General features: G+C 36.9%; 1 protein-coding gene across 1 annotated transcript in view; it reads left to right on the plus strand.

Moving 5' to 3' along the window:
* Nucleotides 1-20,443, plus strand: part of dnah5l (dynein, axonemal, heavy chain 5 like) — a 150,447-nt gene that overhangs the window by 105,259 nt on the left and 24,745 nt on the right. Inside the window, exons 60-67 of the mRNA XM_088643938.1 lie at nucleotides 1,630-1,797; nucleotides 5,157-5,375; nucleotides 6,588-6,764; nucleotides 6,966-7,160; nucleotides 9,794-9,949; nucleotides 13,104-13,286; nucleotides 16,336-16,506; nucleotides 16,762-17,140. Coding sequence (XP_088500064.1) covers nucleotides 1,630-1,797; nucleotides 5,157-5,375; nucleotides 6,588-6,764; nucleotides 6,966-7,160; nucleotides 9,794-9,949; nucleotides 13,104-13,286; nucleotides 16,336-16,506; nucleotides 16,762-17,140 — 1,648 coding nt within the window. The remainder of the gene's footprint in view (nucleotides 1-1,629; nucleotides 1,798-5,156; nucleotides 5,376-6,587; nucleotides 6,765-6,965; nucleotides 7,161-9,793; nucleotides 9,950-13,103; nucleotides 13,287-16,335; nucleotides 16,507-16,761; nucleotides 17,141-20,443) is intronic.

The following is a 20,443-nucleotide window of genomic DNA, read 5'->3' on the forward strand; positions in this document are numbered from 1 at the left end:
AAACAGCCATTTCATGACAGTAAATTAACAAATAATTAATTACTGTATGTTTCTTGTCTGTAATTGATAAGGTTCATGGTATTTCTGCATATCGCTAAATTGTGAGAGCAGTTGGCCATATATAGTTAATCATATCAATCAAAAAATAAATTGAGGTTGTATAATGTAAATTAGAATTGCTTTTAGGTAAGGGCAACTAATAGATTAAGGTTGTGCTATGGCTTGAATAAATTCTTGATACTCTTGGATTTTTGCAGTCATTGTTGTTTTCAAGGCAACAACAGAATGATTTGAACTGTCTAAGGAATTTATTTGGAAGAATAACACCCATGCTGTTTTAGAAATTGCTGTGTGCTGCTATCTGTGTTAATCCCATATCTGTGTGGCCTCCCACTCCGTAAATCTCGTCCATCCCAATTATAGAGCACCTGCTGAAGAGTCCTTTTGGTGGACAGATAGCAGTCAGAGATAGGACTGTTGCAAGGTAAACAGCATTCTGAAGTGTTGCATGTGTATCACACTGTTAGTCTCTAAGTGTCAAGATGGCCTTGCCTTATAGAAGATGACCTTGGTGTTTCTGAATCATGTCAGACTTGCTTTACTACTGACTTTTAATCTGTCTTGAACATGGCAGTGCAAATGAAACCTTTAAAAGACATTTAGAAAAAAAACAACTCTTTGCCCCCACAAACAATTGTTTGCTGGATGCCCTCCAGAACAGACTATGGCTAACAGATAAGTTACTTTGTCTTTCATTATGTGCTCTGTGGCTAACAACAATCATTTGTTACAGCAGTCGATTGTCTTTCAGGTATTGTGCAGTTTATCCTATGTCAGAATAATCCCTACTGCAGTGATAATGATAATGGGAATAATGGATTATTTTCACCTCTTGAATTCCATCAGTTTTAGTAAAGTGTAGTCAGCGGTATTCACAGTGAAAATACCCAGTCGTAGCAACGATACTCTGCTACTTTATTCAGATCCACACACAGCTGCAGAAGAACTTTACATGGTTCACCGTTTAAAACAAATCTGACAGAAGAAACTATTCTACTCTTTATTAAAGTGCTTACTTATAAACTTGGAGCTAAATCCCCAATACTGACAAGAAATAGCTATCTTCCATTTAGTGTATCCCCAAAGGGTCTAGGGTCATATGAAATTAACAGGTTAAAAGGATCATTTGTCCACCTATAAGGAATGTCAATCATTATTTTTACAAGGAAAATCCAATTTGGCACCTTAATCTATTTCATCAGACACGTTGTCTTTCTGTTCAAGGTTATTACCTTAGTCTTGCACCGATTCTCATTCTGTTTGGGCTGATTGGGGGGATCCCTTTTACTTAATTTGTTCATTTACATTGCTCACATTGTGTGTCACACTTACTTATTGCCTTTTTGGGTTTAAACATTAATGGCAGGTATGACTGCACTCTAGAGGTAAGCCGCCTCTTTAGTAGGTTGAAATGGCATGTCACTAATAATATGTTTTTATTATTAAGAAGAAACTTGTCATCTTATTTCAACACCTCTCAAAAACAGCAGGCAGTAAAAATCACACACAGTATGTAGGAATTCAAGGTGAGATCGCTTTAAGCAATTCTGCTGCAACATTTCTTGTCAGGACACCATCACAGAAGAAGTTGTTGAACTGCTCACCCCTTACTTGGAAATGGAAGATTATAACCTGGAAACAGCCAAGAAAGTCTGTGGCAACGTGGCAGGGCTATGTTCCTGGACTGAGGCCATGGCATACTTCTTTGGCATCAACAAGGAGGTCCTTCCTTTAAAGGTATATTGTATTTTGGTGACTAGCTCTCACATTGCATCCTACAGCAGGTGTCTTCAGCATTCAAAGGTAAGAAAATGAAATGCATGCGCAGATGTTTAAGGTAAGTGTTAAATACAAGTACACATATTGTCACGGATGTCGGAAGGGCATGCCGTGGAATGACAAGGTGAGCAGTAGAGACCCTATGCGTAGCGGCAAAAGGGGCAACACAGAGGTTAGCCCAGGCCCAGGGGGTCAGACGATGTCAGTAAAGAAACCTATGCCCTCAGGCCACGGACAGGAGCCACCTGGTGCTAGGCGCGTCTCAGGACAACCGTACCCCAGGAGCAGAGACAGGAAGTAAATAGGCTACACACCAGAAAGACATGAATAATCACAGGGAGCAATGAACAGGACAGAAGTAGAGCGCCCTCTTGGAGTACAGGGTGTGACACATATATACAATCATTTGATTGAATTAGTGCAATAATCACCAGGTAAAAAGGACATCTATTTTCAAAAGCATACTATGTGTTTCACTGTTTGAATACTGTCACTGTTTGACCTTATGTTACAGTAGCTACCTGAATGTATAATTGTTAAGGATGATTTAAAAAAATAAAAAAGATATTTGTAATCACAATAATGCTTACACTTGGAGGGAACAGTATTCCACTGGAGGGAAAAGAGAGGTTAGGGTAGTCCTGTTCATCCAAAGTGGTCTATAAGCAGTGTGTCTCACTTTGCTGCAGTTTCTGATTACCGTCTTTGCTCAGTGTCAGCCCAATGGGCACGGGCTGAGCCAAACCTCTGACTTCTCCTCCACAATGTGACAACGCCTGCCCTTATACAGTATTATTCAGCACGAGTGGGTCACATTGGTTTTTTTTTCTGGCAGGACTGAGCAGATTCCTCCTCCTTCATGTCTTTCCTGGTCAATGTTTTCATACACATACCTTCAACACATCACAATCTTTCACACTAGGCAGTTTCTATATTCAGGTGGGTAGCTGCGTCAGCATGCGTAGGCTGCAAAGGAACAAGTAATAGGTTTATTCCATGCTGAAAAAAAGAAGAAAGAGAACACAACTTTTCGGCCGTGGAGCCTTCTTCAGGTGGGCTCCACGGCCGAAACTTTGTGTTCTCTTTCTTCTTTTTTTCAGCATGGAATAAACCTATTACTTGTTCCTTAGTTTCTATATTCACTTAGTTTACAGTTCTTGATCCTACTTGCTCCTTAATGGCCATTTCTCTTTCCCTGTACTATTTCTCTGACCTCTAGCTATACATCACTATTCTTCCTGTCAGATCCTGTTTGGCCAGGGACTACAAGATGCTTCTCTATACCAAACCACCTCTGACATAGCATCACCCAGTCACCCATCACCCATGCTCTTTGTATGACTTTCTCTTTACTACTTTTGTTCTCTCTGCCTTACTCCGTCTCTCTCTCTCTCACAGCACCTACTGTATTTGCTCGTGAGACAGAGAGTGCTCTTGCAATTCAGTGTGCAACCTAGAATCTTTCTTTCCTTTCTGTGGTGTGAAGATATGCTGGTACCTTTCCAATGGTAATAACTCACTCCAGGTGATAATATCTCCTACAGTATATCCCCTGGTCCTCTGAGTCAGTCAGGGGAACTTCTACACCACTTGGCTTGCCAAATGGGCTCTGCACAAACCCCCCCTATTCAGGACCTGTATGTCACACCTCAGTACAACATTCACTAGCCACGCCATTCTTCAAGCCATCCCACGTCTCTGAGCCCAACATGCCTGTTAGCCAGCCCAATCTATTTCTACTAAGAACCTTCAGCTGTGGAGACCTCATTCTCTCTCTTCCTTGTTGGAACCTAGGCACAGACCGAATCCCTTTCTTCCCAACTGATCTCATAAAGCCTCATAACCTTTACAAGGCTTATAAGCCTCCAGTTTTATAGCCAACACACAACCCAGAGGTTTTGCTAATTCCACAGAAAGCTTATGTTTTCTACTTCTTCCTCTGCAGTGTAATTCCATTACCTCTCTCAGTATCACACACTGACAACTGTCATTAGCATAGTAACAATTATGAAGGTGGTACATTCAAAACCATTGGGTGCAATAGGGATTTAATTGCTTAACAGAATTGAATAGAGGGCCAAATATCCAACAAAACATTTTATCTATTAAGATACAAGAGGATCACACTAATTTGTTGTGCTGTAAGTTTCAAACCCTTAATCTATCTTTTCTTAAACATGTTCACAGGTAAATAATTTAGGAAATCAGCACAGCCAGGTGATTTGACACATTTTACTTTTCACTATTGTCCTTTTTTGTGTATATTTTGTAAATAGTGCTTTGTGAAAATTTATAGTATGTCACATTCCAAATAAATGTTTTCAAATGCTAAAGTAACTGCTCAAAAACTGTAATTAAATTGAAGTAGTGGGATCTGTGAAGCGATACACTATATAAAAAGACATTTGTAGCAATCTGGACTTGCAATACCATTTCTGCCTCAGTTCATTATGCCAAACGTGACGATCTTACAATGTTCTCCATCCCCATAAATCATATTTAGTGCATAAAGCAGTTTGCAGTTTGCAGATTTTAAAATGTTTATGGATTTAACATAATGACTTTATGCCACTTGCTGAAAGAAATTCATGAATTTTAAGTCTAAAAAAGGCTATGGGGAAAAAGTTCTTGAATAAATTGAATCCTAATTATTATAATCAGTGCCCCCATGGTTTACTGAATTGCAGTGCAAATATAAACCAAGTTCTGGACCAAATTATGTACATTTAATCACAGGCCTGTTTTTATTTCTTGGGGATTGGCTGTAATTCTCACAGGAATGAATTATAAAAACTGAAAAGTACTGCATTCATTACAAATAGTAAGAAATAAAGTTTAATGTTTTTAGTGATTATTATTCTAAAATTGTGTCAGGTTCAACACAACAGGAATTCACCCAACTCACCAAATACAAAAAAGTGTTCAGACATTTAATTTTCCTGTTTTGAATATGTAGTGATATCTTGGAGGATTGTTGAAAATGCAAGAAAACCATACTGGGATTCATTCCTCTGCCTTTTGGCAATAGGCAGGTCTCAACTCACTCATCTGAAGTTTTAAAAGATTTGCAAAGACACATGATGGAAACTTTTTTTAAAACAAAATATGCCTGGAAAGCTTCGAATATGATTTAAGGCAGAGGCAAGGAATTTATGATACTATAACCACCTGAAATCAGGTCGTTTTGCAATATCCAGTACGGATGGTTTAAAAATCGCTCCTGTTTTCAGTTGTGTATGTGGTAAACACTGAATGTGTACTGCAGCATGTATTTTTTTCAAAACTGTTCCTTAAATGATTTGTTGTTCTTACTGTAGGCAAACCTGACTCTTCAAGAAGCACGTCTGGGTGTGGCTCAGACGGAACTGAAAAATGCCCAGCAGCAGCTGGACGCCAAGCAGAAGGAGCTGGATGAAGTGCAGGCCATGTACGATGCAGCCATGAGGGAGAAGCAGACCTTGCTTGACGACGCTGAGGCTTGCCGGAGGAAGATGAGCAATGCCACAGCTCTCATTGAGGGGCTGGGGGGAGAGAAGGCAAGAACACAGCACCTATTAATGATGCAAAGGAACAAGTAATGGGTTTATTCCATGCTGAAAAAAGAAGAGAGAAAACACAATGAAGCCTTCTTCAGCCGAAACATTGTGTTTTCTCTCTTCTCTTTTCAGCATGGAATAAACGTATTACTTGTTCCTTTGCAGCCTACGCATGCTGACTCAGCCAACCCACCTGAACTACTCCTACCTATTAATGGTGTCCTGGGCAACAGTTCTAAATCCCCCCAGGACAATTAAAATAGTTATGCTTGAGGGTAATTGAATTGGCCCTCATTTTTTTTTTGTCTACAACACATGGAGAGTTTCTCTATTATTTAATGGGCTACGATTTCAGTATTAGTAATACAGCTATTCTCGCTAGATCCCTCAGTCAGTTAATGAATGTCAAGAAAAGATTGAACCATAAAGGCCAAGGAGCTTTGAGCATGATGAAGTCGATTGTTAAGGAGTGGAAGGCTCTCAGTCTGTGCCTAGGTCAGGCTGTTCATAGGTCTGAATACTTACACAGTTGACATATTTTATTTGTTGTTTGTTAGTTTTTGGTGATATTGACGGTAACATACTCTAAGTCATCCTCAGTTTAGGCATTTAGGTTCAGGAAAAAATAATAAGTGAAAAAATGTGCATACCTCATTTTGTAATTTCACAAAATAGAACTCCATAGGAAAGGTCGAACTTTTTTCTAAGACAATTTATAGCAGTGTGCTGTTTTCTAAAGAAACAGAAAATCTGACAAGATATTGTAAACTATGTCTCAGCAGTGCAATGTACAATTTTAATATAGCATTCTTGGATTTAAATTCTAACATAAATAGATGTTAGATATGTTAAATATGGAATGCATTGTAACAAGAGGCCTCATTTCACAGAGAATGTGAACATACAAATGGGCAAGGTAGTAATTAATGGGAAATAAAATTAAAATTCCTAAACTGCAAGCAGAATTCCAGCTTGAAAATTGGAAGCTTATAGAGTTCAGAATCAATGGGAAGAACTGTTCTCTGTTATTTGCAAAGATTAATAAATAAATTGTGTTTTCTGTCAAAAATAAAGCTACTCCTTAAACTGCACCTACCACGTGCATTTCTTTGCTGTCACTAACCTACAGTTAGTGTAACCTACAGTACTGTGTGACTGTTCGTGGTGTCTTGACTTCTATTTTACTGTATGTTTTTCATGTCTGTCTACTAGATCCGATGGACAGAGAGCAGCAGACTCTTCCAGGACCAGATCAAGCGGTTGGTGGGAGATGTGCTACTGGCCACTGGCTTCCTGTCCTACTCAGGACCGTTCAACCAGGAGTACAGGAACCTTTTGCTGCAGCTGTGGAAAAAAGAGATGAGCATGTACAAAATCCCCTATAGTGATGTACGTCATCAAATCCCTGCATTTACAGTACAGTATATGGACAATATTCATGTTCATGGTGATGTGAAAAGCTATTATCTAAATTTTGTTGTTGTATTTAGTATTTTAGTTTTTAGGGATAAGCAACTTTTTATTTTCCACTGCATCATCTTGTCTTGTTCATTCATTTTTGTGGATTTTGATTTACTCTTGTATTCTTAGGACCTTAATCTTATCAGTATGCTGGTGGACAATGCCACCATCGGTGAATGGAACCTGCAGGGTCTTCCCAACGATGATCTGTCCATTCAGAATGGTATTATTGTGACCAAAGCTTCCCGCTACCCACTCCTCATTGACCCCCAGGGCCAGGGCAAGATCTGGATCAAAAACAAGGAGAAGGCAAATGAACTGCAGGTAATAACAGGTTTTCGGTGTGTATGTTATGAGCCTTTTCAGGCTCTCCCCCAATCAGTGGTCCAGTGACCAATGAGGCTTAGGCAATTAGATGTGACTTTTTTCTTCCCTACCATAACAATAATGTTGATATGTTTTTTCTTAATTTAAAAATCATATAAAATAGCAAGAAAAAAAGTAATTGGCAAAGATATAAATCATTATAAACATAGAACCAAAGAAGAGGCGTGATATCAATGGCCATTTCCAAACAGCTTATGGAAAACTACATCATTTTATTTTAAGCATAATGACAGAAGTCTAATTTTAAGATAATCTATATCCTGCCAAACCACAAAGCAAATGAAGAGCCTAGCATTTTTTAGTTCTGACTAACTTCTTCATTGCTTTTTCAGCAAGTAGCCAGACAATAGAGCTGTTTACCAGCTTCTACAACAAGTCTCTTTTTCGATAAAACCAAAACTCTTTCGCAAAGCTCAAATAAATCTCCAAAGCCTGATTGCATCTTACCCATTGAATTCAAGGAAACAAAGAAATTCTATTCTGAACCTATTGATGGGTTCTTCCAGCAGTCATCTATCGCACTTATAGATGGAAAAATTTCCAAAGTATTGCCACTCCCCAAGAAGGTGGACAAAAGTCGTTCAGGTAATACGTTTTTTACCCATCACTGAGGATGTCCTACTGTAACTAGATTAGATTGGCTACTCTAAATTATCCTTATTTCTGTGGAGAGCAGGAGGGTGCTTTTAGTGTTGTCTTGCACTCTTTGTCTCCTGGATAGACTGCCACTTCCCATTATAAGTTGATAATGGATGGATGACTTATTGATAATGGATAAACCGACTGGAGATTTCAGAATTCAGAACCTTTGAACAGACACCTCTTGTGACAAACAGAGGAACAGTTGAAGTACCCCATTACAACAAATGCACACACAGGAGAGAATACAGTACTTCAACAGTAACAGAGCACTAAATGAAGAGCAGATGAAGGAAAATTCTAACCAGTCAAATAAAATAGTGCACTGTTTTACAGTAAACAGCAACAACAGTTATAAGGATAATCCTAGTCCCGGGTTTTTTGTAGTTTAGTTTATCATACTTGTCAGGTTGAAACATGTGCTTAATTTCAGTGACATTACCTTAAATTGTTTGTTGTGGAATTAAAGTATTCTTTGAAATAAATTTGCTGTACCTTACTTTTCCTGTATTATAAATCCTATACTTGTCTTGTTAAGGTGAACAATATAACTACCTTAGTTGTTTATTCTGTTGTTTTATTTTTTCAGATTTTACTCGTCTTTCCTAAATGCATAACAGGCATAATGAAGGAAAAATTAAGAATTAAGTAATAACAAAAATTTAGTCATTATTAGGAATGCTTGCATCTAAGACAGCTTTTTTAAAAAGCTGACTTAGAGCAAAATCTTTCAGTTTGTAATAACAGAAAGAGAATTTGCTTTTAACAAGGTAAAACAAGGCAGAGTCTGAACACTTTTAAAACACACAGTTACTTGACTGATGACCTGGCTTTATTTTAGAGTCAGCCAGCAAATCCTTTGATAAAAGACATTTTCTCAGGTTCACCTTACCGAGTTTTATCATTTGCACCCATACATCTCCTGGTGAACATCTTTATTGATTGCTATTTCACCCAGTGTTGTGCAACAATCTTAAAGGAACATTCTGAATCAGGTTTCGTTTTAACACATGAGATTACTTAAAATCAGGCTTCTGTCTGATGTCTTTCTCGTGAGTTAGGCTATGGAACCATAACTGCTGTAAGAACAGTCATTCTTCATAAGTTTACATGGATGTTAATCGACTCTCCTCCTAAAGGGTTCTTTAAAAAAGCATCTACTGTAGGGAGAGCTTGTGTGGTTTGTAATAAATTGCGCTAGCTCTCTAATAAAGAGCAAACACTTTTGATCACCAGAATGTTAATATTGCTATCCATGACATTATAGAAATATATATTTTATTATATAAGATATTGCTGATACGGTATTTGTCCAGAGAAGAGCAACCAAGTACATTCCCTGGCTCAAAGGAATGACCTGCGCTAACAGTATAAAATGACAAAATCCTTTAAGCCTTAAAGAGGCTTAAACTTAGAGGCTCTAACCTTCAAAAGGCTGTTTCTGCACTATGAAATATCCAATACCAGACTGTTTTGCAGGATCAGAGATCAAGATTTTAGAAGTTCTGACACTCCCATATACCTGACACAGATGCAGCCATTCTTTGATAGCATAATGCAAGGATATTATTGGCCAAAATGCAATAATACTGTATGCAATGTTGTGTCATCTGAAATTTTAATCGTTGAATTAATATTAAAAGTATTGAGGCATTTTATGTTTTTAGGGAGAAAGTATACTTGTTTTGATACAGATTAAATATTTTGAGAGGGCAACAAACCCAGGCATTGTCTGTTAAATATAATGTCAGTGCACCTTCTGCAAAAAAGAAGAGTTAGTCATTTTTTCTTCTAATATTTTTGTGAATTTGTTGCAAATGCACAGTAAGTGATAGGTTTCATTTGACCTTTTCTTTAGTAAATATGTACAGTATAATGCATCCCCCTTTTCTTTGTAAAGACCTAATTCCACTATTGTTTATGAACTTCAGGTGACATCTTTAAACCACAAATACTTCCGAACACATTTGGAGGACTGCCTGTCCCTTGGAAGACCTTTGTTGATTGAAGATGTTGGAGAAGAGCTGGATCCTGCACTGGACAACATATTAGAAAAGAACTTCATCAAATCTGGGTCTACATACAAAGTAAGAACCTAATCTATAGATAGCATTTCCAAAGAGGTCTGGTTGCTCAAACACCTCACTATTAAAACATATTTTAAACATGCTTCTAATAAATTAACTTAAAGCATCCACTACAGCTGAATCTGCATGCTGCACAGCAGACTGGGAAGGAGTGATATTTTGTAATAGTTAAAACCGTGTGAAGATTCAGTTTTCTCTTTCTTTAGCAAACATTGGTACAGTATAAATTGTGGAAACATCCCACAACAAAATAAAATTGCCAGGTTTTAGTCTTTACTCTGTTAGTCTATTACATGTATGTTGTAATTATCAGTTGCCTATTTAACAAAACTGGATAATTAAGTACTTCACTGAAAGCATGCAGGTTTGTTTTATGTCTTATGAATGAACAAATGAAACAAAAATAAACTATATAATTTGGCGGAGGAGATACTACTGTTAGCAAAAGCTTTTCTGTGCAAACTGGTCTTTGCAATGTCATTTATTGGCTACAACATACTGTACAGTTCCTTTTAGTAACACTCAAGTAAGATAAATCTTTTAAACTAGAATATTTCTATGTATATGCACCCCTAAAAAAATAAATTATTACTTATGTGTCAGTTTCCTCTTGTGTGTCAACTCCCATGTGCAAACTACAGTACATACTATAGGCTTGAGGGTTAAATCTTAGATAATTTGTAGATATTTAAATCTGTTTTAAATATATCAATGTCACATTTGCAAGACACTAGCGAAATGCATGGCATTACATCAACTCTTGGTTTGCCTTACCTGAGTGCATGCCACAGTCAAACCTTCCAGAATATCCTTTCACTCTGCTAGACATAGAAGTAACTCTTCTTAGTCTTTCAAGAAGTCAATGATTTCTGGTTGTTATTCAACCCAACTTCGCACTTAATGAAGCGAACTCCTAACTGAACAAATCAATTGCTTAATTAAACCTTTTTTGTATTGTTTTCATCACACAGAGTTAGATTTTGAGATTTTATAAATAATGTTAGGTTGGCAATTTATTAGGAGTACAATAAGGAACTATTTCAAAGGTTTAATTAGGATAATGATCAGTGCTGTTAGGGGCTCCATTAAGTAATTCAGGAGCTCAGGAATAACAAGGAGCAGGACTCAGAAGCTCTGCCCTTTTACTATAATTTCTCAAATGTGACATTGATAAATGTACTTCTCACAGTAGAAGCATTTGAACTAAATTATCAAAAAAAATGTACTATTGTTTTCAGAAGTGACAAAGGATATGAAAATAGATACTTTTCATATGGGTACCCACAAAATGTCATACCCCTTTTTATTAGTCTTAGAAAATAGGCATGAAAGCGTATCAGTCTCTTTTGCAAGCTCATATATTTAATCCATTTTTTCACTAAACATTAAATGAACTAAAACTATACCATTATCAGTCTCTTGTAGCCTTGTGGTTGCATGAAAAACTTAATTACAAAGGAAAAGAAGAAAGTCAGTGGCCTACAGTAAATGACTTACTTGCAGTACTGTAAATACTCTTAGAAGCTTCCACTAGGGGCCACCACTGCTTTAACCAAATTTTCCCTCTACTGAACCTTTACTGGCCAGATAGACAATGGATGGACAGACAGGAATCACTATTCTGTGGGCTCACTATGCAATGCTTATCATATTACATACAGTATGATCAAACAAGTATAATCTATTATTTTCCAGTTGGAAGTCCCATTTGAAAACTTCTTGAATTTTTGTTTTCACCTGTCATTTAGGATTCCATCCCTCTGTTCATTTTCTAACTGCTTCTTCCAATTTAGAGTCGTGGGAGAAGCCCATTCTGGCGAGCAAGGGGCACAAGGCAGGGTATAGACTGGACGGCACACCACTTCATTACAGGACAGCCACACAGACACAAACAGACTCACACAAGTACCAGTTTGCCCAGAAGCCAATTAACCCACCAGTATGTTTGGACTTTAGGAGGAAACCAGATCACCCAAAGAAAACATGGTGGAATGTGTGGAGAACAGACAAACTACACGCAGACAGCACCGCAGGTCCTGAATTAAACCCAGGGCCCCAGTGCTTTGAGGCAGCAGTGCTAATCACTTCACCACTGTGCCTCCATCATTTAGGATTCAGTGCTGTTAATTAATGAAAATTATACATCTAATATTAATGTGTTCTTGGTCATTAGATCTTTACTCAAAGCATACAGTATGGTTTCACATGTAGCCTGTTATTTAATGAGTATTAGTAAAAGACTCCCTGCTTCAAAATAATAAACGTGCCAAGATGTAAAACAAAGAGTCATATGCTTGGTTTTCTTTGTTCCAACCTTAAGAGGGTTACTGTGTAACTAGGTGAATAATGGCAGCAAGATACTAAATAAGAACATTGTAAAGTAAATTAAGTAAAAATGCTGTACTGGGAGAGCTCAGACAGCAATCAGCTTGTTTCAGTATTTTGTCATTAGACAGTTATGTGTTACAATCTTAAATAAGTAAACATTGAAATATTTGTCACCATATGTAATCAATAAACTATTTGTTGTAGAGTATTTTCTCTACTTCCTGAATTGTAGAAAGTTACTCTTGGTTCTAGAAAACAGGTGATCAAAGACAATAGACTGTCATAAAGTGCAGACAACCCAACAAAAGAAAATAAGACTATACATGCAAACCAGAACTAATTTCATTCATTTCCATAGGGAAACATTGAATAACAACATATATCTAAAGCATTTCCATGCAGTCCTTTCAAGTGTCAAGACTTTTAATGTTTTCTTAAGATCTCTTGCTGAGAGAATGAGGTTTAGATTAACATGATATTAGCAAGTGTTACTCAGGGGTTTTAAAGCAACATATAAACAGAATAAATTCACATAGGATATTGTGGTAAGTAGGCCTACATTTGTAACTTAACAATAGAGTGGAGCAGTTACTGAGGAACACCTATATCCCAGCTAACTACTAAAGTGGTGTAATTATTAGGATTAAACACTTTTTACAATATTGTGGTTTTGCTCCACAAAAAATAAAAAGAACAGTTATTATTATTATTAAAGTAGGAGGTTCACAACTGATGTATTATTGGAGGGGGAATTATCTCCCCCTCCAAACCTTTGGACACAAACCTTTTCCTGACCACTATTCCTGTTTTTTGCTGCCATTCCCAGGTTAAAGTGGGTGACAAAGAGGTTGACGTCATGAAAGGTTTTACTCTTTACATAACCACCAAACTAGCCAACCCAGCCTACACCCCTGAGATCAGTGCCAAGACAGCTGTGATCGATTTCACTGTTACAATGAAGGGGCTTGAGGACCAGCTGCTGGGACGTGTCATCCTCACAGAGAAGCAGGCAAGTCCTTCATCAGAGCCAAGCTTCACTCGTTCAAGCTTCACATTGTAGCCTGTGATTCCTCAAATCACACACTGCTCTGGAGACCTTTAATCTGGACATTGACTTCATTCTAAACAGCCTGACAGAGACTGTGCTCAATGTGACAGGAGGAAACAATTCCTGTTTAGAACACGTATGAAATAAAAATGGTATGGACATTGGTATTTTGATTGATATTCACATTTTGCCTTTTGGGTAAATGCAATTTATACAGTATGTCTTGATAACTTTAAGGTTTGTTATGCCCTTGTTTTTATCCCTCTTTGTCCAATATGGGGTCATGGATTTACTTTTATTAAAGCAACAAAAAGGAACAGTACATAAAATTCTGCCAAAAAAAAAGGACTTTTCATATTCCTAGGAATAGCAAGCAAAGTGCACCTTCAGTGCCTTGTGGATGTTTTAGATTAAATATTAGTTTTATATGAGAACAAGCTATTTGCCATTTTGCATTTCAAACAAGCACAGAAGGTAGGACTGTAAATATTCCTATTTTATAACATGAATATAAAGTTGTGGGAATAAACAGTTATTCCAAAATGCATTTGTGGAGGATTTCTTTCATCTTCCAAAATGTTAAGCAAAAAAAGCTGATAAAATCTTGGTTGCATCAGCCTAAAGCCAGATGATTTTCTTAAACATGACAGGGGTCTAATATTGCAAATATTAACCATTTGGTCTTCACAATAATTTCAGAAACAGAAGAACAAAGAACTTTGGGTGGAATTTTTTATGCATAAAACAAAGTGTTCACACATATTCAGACTGCAGACAGCATGTCTAGTAAATAGGCAGATATATCATTCATTATCTTGTTCTGTTTCTATGGTGATAAATACAAGGTGACCTTCACTACCCACTAACAAATTCTGGCTTTCTCATAGAGTAATTAGATTTATTGTAACAATAACACCACCTTAGTTATGGTTTACAGAGAGGGGATTATATACAGTGCCTTGTAAAAGTTTCCACACCCTACAGTACCTATGATGTCTTATTTTGTGAAAGAACACATTACACATTCATTTTAAGTTTATTTTATTCAAACTGAAAAGTAAGGGTAAGGTAAGTTACAAAAAATATCAGAAAAAAATAAAGAAACATTTTAAAAAATAAAAAACACCAGTATTTAGTGGAAGCACCTTTGGCAGGAATTACAGCAGAAGGTTTGGGTCTCTACCAACTTTGCCTGTTCTTCGTGGCATATTTGCACAATGTCACAAGATGCATGAGGATACTGTAGCTTATGGACAGTAAGATCAAGTCCTTCCACAGATTCTCAATAGCATTCAAGTAAAGACTTTGGGCCATTCAGAGATGCACACTTTTTTATTATGACATCCAGTGTAGCTTTGGCCTTGTGCTTTGGATCAGTGTCCTGTTGAAAGATGAGTTTTCTTCCCACTTCTAAGACTTTAGCTGGCTGAAATAGATTTTCATCCCATGTTCACCTATATTTTGCTCCATCTAGTATTATTTCTATTCTGAAAAGCTTTCCAGTCCTTCCTGTGGAGAAGTGTCCCCACAGCATGATGCTACCACCACCATACCTGACTGTAGGGATGGTGTTCACTTGGAGATGTGCTACAGTATGTTAGGTCTTCACTAAATCTGTTCTTATCTGACTACAACAAAGTTGCCGGGCCTAGGCTTACTTGCCTAGGCTTTGATTAACCTGACGTTTTTGAGAAAATGTGCTACACAACTTTTGTTTTCAAGGATGAATGTGCAACTCTCAAGTCAGCTTGGCAAGGTATCAAAAATATCTATAATATTATAGATAATATATATATATTGTAATATTTCACTTTAAATGCAGCTGTGTAACAGTGCTACAAGTGGACATAGTTTTATGTGTATACAGTGCTGTTATATTCAACTGAGTGTCATCTGAACTAAGCCAAAAAATCCACTGTGTTTTCAGGGCATGCTTAAGGGTTCTTGCTCAAAGTGACCTTTTATTAATCCTCAATTTGAAAGAGTGCTCTTTAGAATTGCACCAGCCAAACCTTGTTTACTTTTTCCAAACAGAATGAATTGAACAGCTCATTTTTAATTAGAGCAACTCCTGCTTGCAGTTGAATTATGCTCCAGATTAATTTGTCATAGTTTTTTTTTTTGTTGTGTGAATTGAACTCTTTGCTTGGTGCAGTGCCTAGTCAGCCACCTGGGAGTACTTGAAAATGGGATACTTCATCACAGTCGCAACATACACAGTACAAGCTGTGGATAAATGTTGACACAGAGGCAATGTAATTTGGCATTGGTTGATTACTGCTGTTAGTTGCATTTGAAGTTGATGATAGAACTTGCTACTGCTTTCTTTTTCAAAATGTTTGATCTTTGTATTGCACATGATTACTAACTATGTAGCAATATACTGTTAATTTGAAAATAAAGTTCATCTGCTTTGAGAATATTCCCAATATTGAACAATGCATAAGAAATAGTTACGTTCTTGTTATGACAGCCATTTACATTTACAACCACATAAGTGGGCAAGAGATATTTATATTACTGTCCCTGAGTTGACCCTTTAAATCCAGTGCTTTGATTAAAGGATCCCTAGAGTTTCATATAAAGCTGTTTTTTGTTCACTTGATTAAGGAAGGGCCTATGTATTAATGATACCCTCGTTAAATGAAGAGACTGATATCTATATGAAAATGCTGTAGTCCTAGATGCAGATAAGAATAACTCCAATCATACAGAGGTTATCATATGGGAATGCCCAGCTGACACCAAAAGCAGAGATAAACTAAAGCCAAAAACAAAGGTGACAATTACTTTAAAACAAACAAACACAGGCGACCTACTTTGAAGTGTAAAATTTAACAAACGTGGCTATAGGGTCGAAAAAGTAGACTCTTTATTTTCCAGTTTCAAGGGTGTGTTCCTTCAGCTTCTGCATACAAAATACTGAAAATGCTTTATACTGGTAACTTTGGTAAACCTTTGGGTGGAAAAATATAGAATGATATTATAGTATCCACTTCTATTTTAACAGGAATTGGAGTCAGAAAGAGTAAAGTTGTTGGAAGAGGTGACATTCAACAAAAGGAAAATGCAAGAACTAGAAGATAACCTGCTGTTCCGCCTGACTAGTACTCAAGGCTCCCTGGTGGAGGATGAGTCCTTGATTGAAGTCCTCAGAGTGACAAAGACCACTGCAGAGGAGGTACTGTAAGAGCACAGCACTACAGCTAGAGATCATGTTTATGTTATAAACGCAGGGATAAGTCATGTGGCTTTGTTGGGGGGGAGGTGTGGTTTGGTATCATCCTTATATTCTATATTTCTTTATATAAATATTCAGTCTTCTGTTACTTCATGCACAGTAACAGTTACACCTGAAAGTTAAAAGGCTACTTTTGCTTTTCCCTGCGGCATGAAAAACTTTTTAAAAAGTGCAATAAGTCTGCATTTTTCGCAGGTCAGTGAAAAGTTAACAATCGCAGCAGAAACAGAAGTGAAAATCAACTCGGCTAGGGAGGAATATCGCCCTGTGGCCACCCGTGGCAGCATCCTGTACTTCCTGATTGTGGAAATGAGCCTGGTGAACATCATGTACCAGACGTCTCTCCGTCAGTTCCTTGGCCTGTTCGACATGTCAATGGAGAAGTCTGTCAAGTCACAGATCACCTCCAAGCGAATAGGCAACATCATTGAGTACCTCACCTATGAAGTCTTCAAATACACAGCACGTGGCGTCTATGAGGATCATAAGTTTCTCTTTACACTGCTCATGGCCCTGAAAATCGACCTGCAGGCCAAGAAGATCTCCCACAATGAGTTTCAGACCCTGATCAAAGGTAAGCTCAGTTAGTGTTGTAGCAGTGTTTCTCAATGGCCTGGCCTTGGTAGCCTCCTGGGTAGTCTGTGATTTCCTGAAAAAATATTTTGAAGGAGAAAAAAACTGAAAGCAGTTTTATGTTTAATGAGTGTGGGCAGTTGAACTTTACGAAAACTTGATCAACGCTCATGCTAAGTTTCTAAGTTTATAACTTTGTTATTGTGTCTCCTTCAGCATTAGCTAGAATGAGATGTTTGTAAAAAAATAAGAATTGATTAGCAGGTGTCAGATGGACACATCTTGCGGGTATAAAATAGTGATTTAATTTGAGTTGCTTATAACAACGATCACCAAAATATCTTGTGTAACTTGATCTTTATTTATAAGTGAATCCTCTAAAGGAGATGTTCTGTGCAATTATGTGGCCATCTTTTTTGAAGTCCATAAAGAAATAAAAATGTAACACCGCAGACTTAAGGTTTAATGGAATTATGTAGAAGAGGCGAGCTGCATCAGAGCACATTGGGTTTAAAGGAACAAGTAAAGGTTAATTCCATGATGAAAAATAGAAAGCAGACACACATTGTTTTGGCTGTAGAGCATTCTTCAGGTGTGGTCTAGCACACCTCAGTAGATGAAATACAAGATCACAAATCCATGAAGTTAAAAATTACAGTGTCATTTCAGTTGGGACACACTGACTATGGGCCGTCCTGATGTACTGTACAGTATGTGCAAAAATGTTGGATTTGATTAAATGCTTCCTTGATTTGATTTCTTCCTTAAAGGAAATTATCCATGTCTTGCTTCAATTGGCAAATGCTGTTCAGATTTCTGCTTACTTTATAAATTTCTAAATGCAGTCCATTAGTATGCTTACATCTCCTACACCATGTAAACAGTATAATTGAATTACATTAATCACCAGTGGATCCACATAATGGCATTTTAAAAGTGTATTGATGCATCTTTTAGTCATTAGTAAATCGCAATAGATCTTTACTATGTTTGGTGATTTCCTGTAATAGATGGACTGTTGATATTAATATATATTCAGCCAGGTAGTGAAGATCTTCTGTATATTAGTATAGCAAAATTTAAGATTAGATGAATATTACATTCCATTACTTTTTGTGTCAGTATTTATAGCAATATAGTGAACACAACATTCAGCATTCAATACAACTTGCTACATTTCTACAATCAGAAAAGTGTCTAGGAACAATAATATTAGTTGTTAAGCTTTTTACAAAGTTCTGAACAGTTACTGATTAATTGATCAATGTGGCACATTTCTGTTAATTTGTGCTTTCATAACATTATGGTAAATCCTACTTATCTCTTGCTGTTTTTCCCTACTTTTATTTTAAGTGCAATTTATCCAATTTTTTATTTATTCATACAGTCATAATTCAACTAATGGAATGATCATTTTCAGCTCTATTATCATTCACAGTAAATGATACAGAAGTGTGCTCTGTGTTACAATGCACTGTTTGGATGTTAATGTAGCATAAATCTTCTGATGATCTACCAGTGCCAAAGGAAGGAATTAAAGATATTAGTTTGCCAAATATTTTGGAAAAGGCCCTTCTCAGCTTGGCTTTGCTTTTAACTTAGCTTTTCCAACTGTTTACTGGCATGCTTTTATTGTTAATGGTTCATTCGTTCTTTAGTATATACAATTATATGTTATATGTTTGCACACAAACCTATAGTTGTTACCAATTACTGCTTGTGATCTTCAAAAGCTGGTAATATTAAAGTGGCTTATCTCCTGACTGCTTTGTTGCCAAGCTCCCAAATTATGTTGTAGAGAAAGCTGTCAGAATCATGTTTAGAAAAGACCTCTGAGTTCACAAAGGCAAGCATATTGTAGATTCTTTTATGTTCTTGTTTCCTGCTGCAGCACAGAGTTGACAGTTTTTCTAAATATAAATGACATTCCAACAATAATTTCAGTCGATTTTTCGATTTAGGTACAAAACAACACACTGATTCCACAGAATAAAGCCGAAGGTTTACTGTGACCATGGCTGGAGTAATAAGTACTAATATAATAAGAGAATAGGGTTTGTTTGGTGTAGTTCTAGTTTCTTTTGTGATGCCCCTGAATCCAACAATTGAATATTTCTATATTCTTTCTAAGGGGCTGTGTATTTTTAAAGTGCTGTGAAGACTGCTACAGAGACGGTGTAACATAACTTAGTCAGCATTTTTCCCCCATTCTTGATGGATATCTTTGTTGATGCTATCTGTTGCTAGGTTACCAGACGGCTTTCAGGAAAGTGAGTAGGCATGCAGAAAATTGCAAAATAGTTAGAGCAATAAAAATCATTGCTCTCTGCTGGATATTTTCCTATGCTTGTGAAGCCCATTTTGTCTTAGAGCTCAGTGGGGAAAAAAAAGCTTTTCAAATCGCACCTTTTAAAAATATTCCCTTCTTACCAAAGCTGATTTAAATACGTCCTGGGGTCATATTGAATTTCTGACTTGACACCTAATGCAGTAATTAAGTTAACTGACTTCAGTTCACAAAGGAGCGGTGTGTTCAGTAGAGGCATGGGGGGAAAGCAGACTCATTATTAAAATTACAGAAGAATACATTTTAAAAAGTTATGGTTACAATGTTGTTCTTGACTTGTTACCTCACAATGCTCTGCACTTGCTGTCTCACAAAAAGTTTTGGCCTTTTTAGTGCACCAGTCCATACAGTAACTGCTTTGTCTTTTGTTTTTTTAGCCATCCAGGAGGGTGGGAAGATGTGGGTATACTTCTTTCTCCTATAAGTATACAAACATTCCATTTTTTTTCTCTCACACCCATATCTATCTCAATACACATACCTATTCCAAGACAACTCATTCATACACTAGCCACTCTTGATACCAAACTATGCAAATATTCACTCCGTCTTCCTCCTTATCCTACTAGACCTATCTTGCGTTAGATCACAGAGTATTCACTTCATATTCACTCACGCAGGGAATGTTCTTCTTTTCTATAATGCAAGATGTGAAATGATGCCATTGTGCAGATTGCTGGGAAATCTGATAACTGATTAACTGATTAAAAAGTCCTTTGAGGAGTAACCTTTTTAAATGAATGAAATCTAGTTAATGAGAGTTAAAGAACTGCATTTTAAATCGGAATGAGGAGCTACAGTACATGAAGATCCAGGATTCTTATAAGACCTTTGAATTTGCAAGGGAACTTAAGGGTGACATTGAATAAAGTTCATATATCAACTTGAATGGAAATCATCTGAACTACTTCATACTGAGACACGCCTCTATTCTGCACGTTTGTCTCAATTTGACAA

Source organism: Lepisosteus platostomus, chromosome 8 (genome assembly GCF_059453375.1).
Source record: "Lepisosteus platostomus isolate fLepPlt1 chromosome 8, fLepPlt1.hap1, whole genome shotgun sequence".
Taxonomy (NCBI): Eukaryota; Metazoa; Chordata; class Actinopteri; order Semionotiformes; family Lepisosteidae; genus Lepisosteus; species Lepisosteus platostomus.